The sequence below is a fragment of the Papaver somniferum genome, chromosome 7 (assembly GCF_003573695.1).
Source record: "Papaver somniferum cultivar HN1 chromosome 7, ASM357369v1, whole genome shotgun sequence".
In the NCBI taxonomy this organism is placed as follows: Eukaryota; Viridiplantae; Streptophyta; class Magnoliopsida; order Ranunculales; family Papaveraceae; genus Papaver; species Papaver somniferum.
In genome coordinates this window covers 179,174,998-179,185,903 of record NC_039364.1, presented here as the reverse complement: position 1 = coordinate 179,185,903, position 10,906 = coordinate 179,174,998, and the positions used below count along the sequence as shown (strand labels likewise).

At 34.6% G+C, this 10,906-nt stretch overlaps 1 protein-coding gene across 1 annotated transcript; it reads left to right on the top strand.

Annotated features, from left to right (window-relative positions):
- The first annotated feature begins 3,725 nt into the window (after positions 1-3,725).
- On the top strand, positions 3,726-8,740 carry LOC113295613. Its single transcript, XM_026543945.1, has 5 exons — positions 3,726-3,729; positions 3,816-3,940; positions 6,561-7,225; positions 7,359-7,678; positions 8,313-8,740. The coding sequence occupies exons 1-5, from the start codon at positions 3,726-3,728 to the stop codon at positions 8,738-8,740; spliced, it is 1,542 nt and encodes a 513-aa protein (XP_026399730.1).
- The last annotated feature ends 2,166 nt before the right edge of the window (positions 8,741-10,906 follow it).

The window sequence follows — 10,906 nt, the reverse complement described above, 5'->3', positions numbered from 1 at the left end:
TGGATCAAGAATGGCAAGTAGTTGGCAAGAGGAAGAGAAAGAAAACTATTCAATCTGATCAATCAAAATCCAATGAAACTGAAGTTCGTATTGATTGTAAGGATTATTACAAAGCTTTCTCTCTTTTCAAAGTCAAGAATGGTGTTCTGTTCCGAGAAGAAACGAGGAATACTAGACAGCCTATTCACTTCACTTTGGAGTTTTCTTCTGTGGGTTGGTTAAAGAATATTATGAAAAAGGAAAGTAAGAAAGAATTATATGGCAAAGAGGAGTGGGAATCTGTTAAGGGTGATGTGTCTCTTTTTCTCATAAGAGATCGAAATTGTTATGGTGAATTCTTCAAACTTAGTATTATTTCGAAATCTTCGAGACAACTAACATTCTTTCCTGCTGAAAAAGGTTTCAATCGCTGGACTCATTTTGTTTTGGGATTGAAAAAATTCTCATCTCACAAAACAAAGAAGCCATTGATGACAAAAATCTTAAAAATGTCCAGGTGAAAAGTACTATTGATAAGAATATCATGGAGAAAGGTAGGTGGAATCAGGCTTTGGTCATTGAAGCGTCTAAGGAAGTGGGATCTTGGAGTCGCATTGGAATGGCAATGGCAAAAAGATTCAGTATTGACATTTGCTTTGATGTCTTTCCCATTGAAAATAATAAAGCTTTCTTATTTTCATTGGTGGAAGATATTAAAAAGATGATGTGTAAAGGACTATGGAATTTTGATGGCATGACTTATAAGATTATATCCATGGTGGTCTAAAGTCAATACAATATCTTTATCAGAAAAAGAAGAAGAAAGTACTTGGGTTCAGGTTCGTGGTGTTCCATTCAATTATTGGTGTGATGATATTTTTAATAAGATCGGAGGAATTTTTGGTGGTCTTTTGGAGGTGCATTCATCTACATTACAATGGGTAGATGCAAGTGCTATAAGTATTAAGGTCCAGCATTTTAATCGATCATCTTCAACTTTTCCATTTCATTTTCAAGGTGATTCTTTTCCCATAGAGGTGAGCACTCTAAAAATGTTTAATGGGTCTCTTGATCAATCTCATCGTCGGATTAGGGTTCAAGCAAGTTCATCAGTTACTCCATTAATGGTAGTTTCCACTGAAAAGGATGCAGAAACAACTTTCCAAATTGGTTGGCCTAGTTTATCGCAAGCAATTACGCTGTCAAGCAAAAAATCAAGGGGAGAGAAATTTCCGCGCGTAGAGAAAAGAAAGAATTGTTCTGTGTCAGCAAATGAAAATTTGAATTTCAATTCAAATTATTTACCTCCGCGGTTATGTAAACGGGTCAGTTTCATGGATCCATCAACATCCACTTCAATCCCAAAACCAATGTTTGAATTTTCAAATTCAAAAAGCGAATCAGTTTCTTCTGACTCATCTTATGAATCGATAAGACAACGGTCAGAATCTGAATCAGCTTCAACGGCTATAATTCAATTAAATTCTGAATAAGATGTCGAGGAACATTTGAGACAAGCAGTGTCAATTCCTTTTTTGCAAAAAATGGATCCTACTGTTGAAGAAACTCAGGAAGCAACAGACTCTAATTCTTCGCAGAATGGCGCAATCTTTGGTAATGAACTTCTTTCTTCCAAGGAAAAATGGAGTGAGATTAAGCATCGTGTTGATCCGGATTTAAGATCTCAATTTGATTCGGTACTTACTCAAATGTTGAATGTGGGGCCGAGAATGGGTGTCTCTTACAAAGAAGATAGTGTAAAGGCTTGTGATTCTATGATGGAAGTAATTAAGGGTCATCTTCAAAATTATGTCAAGTAAAGAAAACGGTAAGTTTTCCTGTTTCTCTCTTGGTTTAGGAATTTTGTTTTCTATGGATTTCAAAATTATCACCTGGAACATAAGAGGTCTAAACGACATCAACAGAAGGGACATTGTAAAACAAAAAGTTAGGGGATGGCGTCCTAGTATTTTTGTTCTTCAAGAAACAAATATCCAATAATGTAACGATTTAATTGGTTGGCAAACTTGGGGAAATAGAAATATCAAATGGATGGATGCTCCATCTGAAGGTCGTTCTGGAGGAATTTTATGTATGTGGGATGAGACAAAGGTTAAGTTTGTTGATTATCTAGTTGGCCATCACTCGATTAATCTTCATTGCCAAATGCCTAATTCTGGTTTTGAGTGGGTGTTTTCTGGTATTTATGCTCCCAGCAATTATATTATCAGAAAGGATTTTTGGAGAGAAATTGAAGAGGTTAGAAGATATTGGAGTTTACTGTGGGTTGTTGGAGGTGATTGGAATGTTATCAGATTCATTCATGAAAGAACTTCTTGCACGAAATCAAACAATGCAATGAGGAATTTTAACAGGTTCATATCAAGACATGAACTTATTGATCTTCCAATGATTGGGGCTACATACACCTGGACTAATAATCAGGTTCAATGTGTTCGTAGTAGAATTGATAGAATTTTAGTTTCTGTTGATTGGGAGTGTCGGTTTCCGAATGTTACTCAACAAGCTCTTGCCAGGCCATGTTCAGATCATAGTCCTCTTGCTCTTATTTGCGATGGTGTCAAAGGAGGTTCAGGCCCATTTCGTTTTGAAATTTTCTGGTATGCACATCCTGACTTTTTCACTTTCATTCAAAATACTTGGAATTCTTTCACCGTGACAGGTAATGCAGGTTTTGTGATGTGCAAAAAGCTTCAACTTTTAAAGCCTTTGTTAAAGCTTTGGGCTAAGCAAGAGTTTGGAGATATGGAAGGAGATTAGAAGAACTAGAAGATATTTTGTCAAGCTTGATGCAGAGGAAGATCTTCATGGTGGACTCAATGAAGATCAATGGAATGAAAGGTTGAAAGCTCGCCAGGATTATTGAAATTTAACTATTGCAAAAGCTGAAAAATGGAGAAGTTGTTCTAGAGCTAATCACATTGCTTTGAATGAGAAAACACAAAATATTTTCATAAGCTTGCCTCTGATAGAAGAAGAAGGAATTTTATTGGTGCTATAAAAGTAGATGGGGTGATGACTTATGAAGCTGAAGAGTTCAAGAAAGGGATAGTAGACTTTTTTCAAAATATTTTTCAAAATCAAGCTACCAGGACAGTTTCACTTGAGTTAATGCATTTCAATAGAATCTCTCAAGATTTGAGAGTTGGTTAGACATGCATGCTGACGAGTTTGAATGTTTGTCTGCAATAAATTTTGGGTCAAAACAAGGCACCTGGTCCGGATGGGTTTGCAATTAGCTTTTATCTGTTTTGTTGGGAAGTTCTTAAGAAGGATTTCATGAATATTTTTCAAGAGTTGCAGCACAAAAACTTTCTAGATTGGAGAATGAAAAATACCTTCATAGCTCTAATTCCTAAGATAGACACAGTTGAAGAAATAAAAGATTTGAGACCCATTAGTTTAGTTCATGGGGTGTATAAAATTATTTCAAAAGTTCTAGCAGAGAGGTTAAAAAAAGTTCTTCCTTCAGTTATTTCTTCTGAACAAACAACTTTTATTAAAAAAGGCAGATTTTGGATGGTGTTTTAGTGGCTAATGAGCTTATTGATTCAAGAATTAGAAGTGGCAAACCTAGTTTACTAGTTAAAGTCGATTTTGAAAAGGCTTTTGACCATGTAAATTGGGACTTTTTAGATGAAATTATGGACAAAATGGGATTTGGTTTGCAATGGAGGAAATGGTTGAGATGTTGTGACGAATATGTGAGGTTTTCTGTGAAATAAATGGGTCTGCAGTTGGATACTTCAAAAGCAAAAAAGGAATTAGGCAGGGTGATCCTTTATCACCCTTTTTGTTTCTTCTTGTATGTGAAGCTCTTTCTTATATGATAAAACAAGCTCAAGAACAAGGTCTTATCTCTGGTTTTCAAGTTGTTGAAGGTGGTAAACTAGTTAGTCATCTTCAATTTGCTGATGACACCCTGATTTTCTTGGATGCTGTATTGAACATGTAAAGCAACTAAGACTCATTCTTCTTTCTTTTGAGATGCTCACTGGTCTCAAAATCAATTTTGCCAAAAGTCAGATATATGGTGTGGGTTATAATGGTGATTTGCTTCAATTCTCTAGCTTGTTCGGTTTTATATTGGTTGTCTTCCCACCACTTATTTGGGTCTTCCATTGGGTGATAAATATAAAGGCATAACAAAATGGGATAAGGTGATCGATAAGTTTATTTTATATCTAGCAGGCTGGAACAAACGTATTCTCAACAGAGCTGGTAAGATTACTCTTATCAAAAGTGTCTTATCTAGTCTACCAACATATTATATGTCTCTCTTTGAAATGCCAGTTTCTGTAGCTAAGAGACTTGAAAAATTAATGAGAGACTTCCTATGGGATGACAAAGGAAAGAAAAAGATGCATTTGGTCAAGTGGTCTGTGTTATATAAAAGAAAAAAGTATGGAGGTTTGGGGATTAAAAGTTTAAAGAAGATGAATCAAGATTTGTTGTCAAAATGGCTCTGGAGATTTGCGAAGGAAGATGATTTTTTGTGGAGAAATCTTATTGCTGAAAAATATGGGATTGATGGTGTAGAATGGTTATAAAAAACTCCTAATGGTTCTTTCGGTAGAGCGGTATGGAAGGGTGTTATGAAGTGCAAGCAGATTTTCTTTAAAAATATCAAATTCAAGGTTAACAGAGGTAATAAGGTGAGATTTTGGTTGGATAATTGGCTATTTTCTGATCCTCTCCGTCAGATATTTCCATACCAACTCTCTAGAAAAAAAAATTGCTTTGTGTATGAATGTTACAATGCAGACTCTCCAGATTTCAAATGGTCATTGGGTTTACATAGAAGACTGAATGCAAATGTGAGAACATAATTTGATTGGTTAAAGACTGAACTAAATGGTTTTGTTTTACATCCGGAGGAGGGGGATGTGCTGGAATGGTCTCTTACCAGCAAAAAGAACTTCACGGTCAAATCAACATATGATTCTTTAGCTAATGCAGAAATTGAGACTCCAGTTAACAACATTTTCAAGTTAATCTGGAGGTTGAAGATTCCACCAAAAATTGGTTTTTTTCTATAGACCATTGCTCATTCAAGATTACCCACTAGAGATTTCTTAAGAAGAAGAGGTATAGATGTGCCTTCAATTTTCCTTTTCTGCAGTGAAATTGAAACTGTTTTCATTCATTGTGATTTTGCTAAGAAGATCTGGGTTCATTTTATTGAAAAGTTAAAGTGGTTCTTCACTATGACACCTGATGTTGTTTCTCTTCTCTTTGCCTGGAATCTCCCTAATCTAAGTAAAGTGTAGTCTCAGATTTGGAGTATTGTTCATGCGGTAATTCTATGGAGCGTATGGAATGAGAGAAACTCTCGTGTTTTCTATGCCAAGGTAAATTCAGCAAATGCAGTCATTAGTAAAGCTTTCTATGAGATGTATACCTGGTGCTTAGTATTTAAAGAGTTTGAAAATTGCTCTTTTACTGATGTTATTCAGAATTGGCCGAGAGATTATTTTCATCCTCCATAACTTTGAGAGTTTTGGTTTGTTGTTTTTTCTTTTGTTTTGTTTTCTAAGGATAGTCTTGTTCTAAGTTATCTTGTTTGTACTCTCTTTCGGGTGGTATTTCTTATACCCTCGTTTTTTGATCAATACAATCTTTCTTTACCGATCAAAAAAAAAAATTACTCGGCTATTCTAAGCATAACCCATCAAATAATTTAACCAAAGAATGGACTATCAAAGAATGAGACAAGCATATTTGTAAAGCTATCGATTAGGCACAAAGGTTTTCAGAACCGGCAATGCAACAACTCATTTTTCAATCAATCAATAAACAATATTCAAGAATTAATTTATTCAAATCATATTGGTCTATTGCTTCATAGTTCAATTTAGAATAGCCTAATACCCCAAGTATTTTCAACCATAAAAAACCTAGTTACAAAATTATTAGCAAGGCATGGCTTTCTCAAAAGCCATAAACATAATATAGAGAATCACTCGCTAATCGGAATGGAGGAAAATACAAGACTAGCAAACCAGAAAGCACAAGAATCACGAATCCTTCTCTTCACTGTTTCGGCTCTGCAGCCGACCTCTTTTCTCTCTGTCCCCGTTCACGGCTCTCTAGACGATCCCCCTTGATATTGTTTCTCTTGAAATATATATGTGATGTTGAGGGTCCAAACAAGGACCGAGCAAACAACCCAGGCCCAAACCAACAACGACCACTCTTTCTGTCCGTCTGAACATATATAATGCCTTAAACTCAGCTGTGTAAAAGAACTCAGTTGTGTACAGACTAATTCAGGCCAGTTATGACCTTTCTCCATCTCCTTTTCCTGAACGGCAAGCCACCATCGATTGCACAAGTTCAACTCCAACCATTGTTTAAGAAAACGTGGTTTTAGTAATGAGTGGTGTCACTTGATAAGTCAATGTGTTACCATTGTTTCTACATCTGTGCTCTTGAATGGTGCACCAGGAGATCAATGTGTTCCTTCTAGAGGACTAAGATATGGAGATCCCTTGTCTCCTTATCTCTTTATTATATATATGGATGTTTTTTCAAGAGCTTTAATCTATGCTGAATAACAGAATCTTATCCAAGGTATTAAAGTTACTACTTCTTGTCCTGCTATCTCACACTTGTTTTTTACAGATGATTGTTTAATTTTCACTCATGTAAATCCAGATCAAGTAAGTAATCTCAACTCTATAATTGAGAACTTTAGCAAAATTTCAGGACAAGCTATTAACTTTGATAAATCTGGTCTAGCCTTCAGCCCCAAAACTAGCAGTCAATCCATTAATGCTATTACTAATACTCTTAATATTAAGAGACTAGGACTTCAGGACAAGTATTTAGGAGTCCCTTTGCTACTACAAAGAAATAAAACTGAATCCTTTAGTGGTTTGACAGGTGGTTTTGAAATTAGACTAGGCAATTGGAGATCCAAACATTTAAACCTTCCTGCTAGAACTGTTTTAGGTTCTCTTGCTACACATCAAATGTCTGTTTTTCCTATGCCTAAGAAATTGAAAGATAGGATGGACACTATCCAAAAAAGGTTTTTATGGAACAAAGCTAGTAACTCTAGAGGTGTTACTTTAATTCCTTGGACAACTATTGCTGGTCCCAAATGTAAAGGGGGTCTTAATATTAGGCAGACTGATATCTTTAATAAAGCCCTTTTGACCAAACTTGCATGGAGAATGCTAAATGAACCTGATTCTTTATGTTTCATTATCCTTAAACATATGTATTTTTATGATTTTGACCCTTTATCTGATGATCTTTTTTTTTTGCTAGGTCAAAATGGTTTATTAAGCAAAAAAAACGTAATTACAAGAATTACAAAATGGAAAAAAAAACCCTTTATCTGATGATGTCAGGTCAAATGTATCTTGGCTCTGGAGAGCCATCTGTAAAGGTTTAGAGGTTATTAAGAACTACTACTGTTGGGAAATTTCTAATGGAAAAAGTATAAACATCTGGAAGGATGTCTGGGTTCCTAGTCTAGGTGTTAAAGTTAATTCCAGATTTAGCAGTTTAGGAATGGTTAAAGTAGAACAACTTATAGATAGTTATACCAAAAGTTGGAATATGAATATTGTGAATGCTTTGTTCTCTCCAGATATTGTGCAAGAAATTGCTAAAATTAGGATTCCTATGATTGGCAAAGATCAAATTAGATGGACAAGATCTAGAAATGGTAAGTTTTCAGTTAAATCTGCCTATAATGTTTTACTCAATGAAAGTTTGGATGGAAACAACTCCTCTAATATTAATTTTCCTTGGAATAGATTATGAAAAATGCAATTACCTCCTAGAGTTCAACATTTTTTGTGGAAATGCATTCATAATGGTCTCCCCACTAGGGATAGATTCACTAGATATGTGAGTAATGCTGAAACTGTCTGTCCTTTGTGTGGTACCCATGATGAAACTATGAACCATTTACTCATTCAGTGTGATTTAAGTAAGAGAATATGGTTTGATATACACAATAATCTTGTTGTGACTATGAGTAATATTGACTTGTCAGACTGGTTTACTCAAATATTCATGTCTCTTGTTTTTCATGATGGAACTGCTCAAAAAAGAATCAGGTTTGTCTCTTATATTATTTGGTATATATGGAAGCTCAGCTGCTCCATTGTGTTTGAAAACAAACAGTTTAAGCAAGTTGAATTTATCTCTGCTTTAAATCAATTCATATATGACTGTGAATCTTCAATTGTTACAGTTCAGCAGCAATCAGGTGATGTGCATAGAGCCTCTGATGTAATCAGATGGAACCCCCCTTGTTTAATTTGTCAAAATAAATTTCGATATATCCTTTTTAGATGGATCTACTCCTAGTGGAATTGGACTAATGCTGAGAAGTTGTACAGGGAAATTTGAAGGAGCCAAAGAGGAAAGGATTCAAGTAGTTGATGAAAAACAAGAAGAATTTGTTGCTGCTTTAGAGTCAATTAAATGGGCTATGGAGCAGGGAATAAAGAATTTGATTTTAGAAGGTGATAACAAAAATGTAGTCAATGCCATTAATGGCAATATGAACTATATTAACTGGACTACAAATAGTGTAGTTCAGGAATGTCTTTTTCTGTTAAAAAGTTTTGAGAATTGGTCTTGTTCTTTTGTTAAGAGAGATGCGAACTCAATTGCAGACACCTTGGCAAAACATGTTAGAGCCAATGGTAATGGTCTTTGGTACCTTGTCCCTCCAGATTTCCTTCATGGAGATTTAAGGAAGGATCTATCTATGTAATTTGCTTGCTTTGAAATAAAATTTCTCTTATTTAAAAAAAGAAAAAAAAACTCCAACCAATTCCTCATGTCCATCTAGCTAACATCACCTCTGAACGTGACAGTTTCTTCACCCACCGGAAGCTACAGTACTTTATGCTTGCTGTTGTTGTACAAACGTAGAATGATCACAACCAATCACCTCTCCGTACCAGCTCTGGCAGCGCACCAATTTCTATTGCCTGACCGTATCTAAGCACCTTCCCCGTTAACTGAATCGATGGCAATGGTCCCGTACAAAACCAGCCAACAAACATCTCTCTCTATCTCCATTGTTGCTAGACTTCGATTCTTTCAGCCATTAGAACAACCAAAAACCATGAAGGAAGGCTACTGCCGGATTCAAATATAGTCTCCCTGATCGTTTGCACCTCTTTGATGTCCCCATCTCTTTTTTACTGAGCACAACTACCGTTATCACTGGCACTGCTCAAATCCGAGCTTCCTCCATCTAGCCACCGGCAGCAACTATCACCATTCATTTTAGACAAAACCACAATATAAATCATCACCACTGCGTCTAAAATCACCCATCAAGTTCTTGCACAAGAGCAGCAACAGTGAACTCTCCTTCCCTTGCTCAAACCATCTCTGTCCATGTTCATTTCTCATCCACAATCCGCATGCAGCTAACCCGATTCCATTGATGAATTCAGCTATATACTTCCACTACCATCTTTTGTTGAGATATATGTTTTAAAAAACATTAACTAATTTCCGAATAGTTGTCTCTCTTTAAATGGTTTTAATGTAACTTTTATTCTTTCTTTTAAAGAATAAATTTATTTCATTTTTAATGCCAAAAACCGTTTTTTGTTGAATAAGTTAATGGTGCTAATTAAGAACTTAATAATGCATGTTATTTAATCTTATTTAATTTTTTGGTTATTGAAAATCAGTTTTTGATAAAAAAAAATTTGGAGAGTTGTAAAAAGTCTTTTTTCTTATATGAGAGTTTTCTATCATGTTTCTTGAGTTTATTAGAAAATGAATTTGTGTGAGAAAGAAAAACAAGTGTATGATCATCCTTGATTTTTCTAAAAGTGTTTCTGAGCAAGAATGAAGTGTAGAAGTTTTGAATTCGGCTGTTTTATCCTGGGGACGACGCGACATTGAAGAACTGCTTGCACAATCTTGGGTAGAGCCGCGAAACGTCTTAAAGAAAGCGACCTAGTCCGCGACTCAGCCATACTAATTGTTTCGTGTTTGATTTTTATTTTTTGCGCATGCATAATTCAACAATTGTTCCAACAATTTTAAGACGTTCTATTCTGCCACGAAAATCCAAATGAAAACGATTGCTGAAACGCGATAAGTATCTTTGTTTTATTTCGTTTTATAAAATTATAACCGGAATTTTTTTTATTTAGCGATTAAACATGACGCTTGATATTTTAGGTAACCTGGTATCTAAAGTTAACTTTGTGTCTAATCTTGATGGACTAGGAATGTAATATGGATAATATTTTTTATATCATGAATATCTAACGTAGAAAAATAATATTGATGTGAAACGAATATTTATAACATGTTGTAGAGTTTTATTTTTATCTCCTACAAAAAAGTGAATTAGGTCTTGAAATTTTAACCGGGTGTATTAGATATCATGAGGATTATCCACGTAAAATTTCAGAATTTTTGGAATCTGAAAAGTATTTTTTAAAGTATTTTAGAAAACTGAACAACGTATCTGAAAAAATTCTGACGGGCAGAAATTTAATCCTGATTGAATATGTTTTTTCAAATGTTTTTGTGGATAATTTGAATTCATATAACATGAAACATTTTTGAAAATTTCCATTTGAAGTTTTAGTTTGAGAGATGTGGTGATAACAAAATCGTTATGTATGTATGTCTAAATATTTGAAGTGATACTTGAGTTTAGAGAATACATATGTAACAAATTACATAAAAAAATCATTTTTTGATTTATACTTCATACTCTTGGTTTGGTAATGAAAAAGAATATCTTTGATAGCAATCAAACTAATGCACCCCATATGTTTGATACTATGCTTAATAGATTTTTTTTTTTTTTGATAAGTCAAAAATTGAATTGAAATGAAAAGAGATATTTACATCATAGAATTTGAGAAAAGAGGTCACAGCAACCCCAAAAACTCAAAAA

Bases quoted from the DNA above. Each gene is read 5' to 3' on its own strand.
- LOC113295613 (XM_026543945.1), top strand. The intron at 7,226-7,358 runs GTATTTTTATGA...TGATGATGTCAG, and splicing joins TTCATTATCCTTAAACATAT to GTCAAATGTATCTTGGCTCT. The intron at 7,679-8,312 runs GTAAGTTTTCAG...TATCCTTTTTAG, and splicing joins ATGGACAAGATCTAGAAATG to ATGGATCTACTCCTAGTGGA.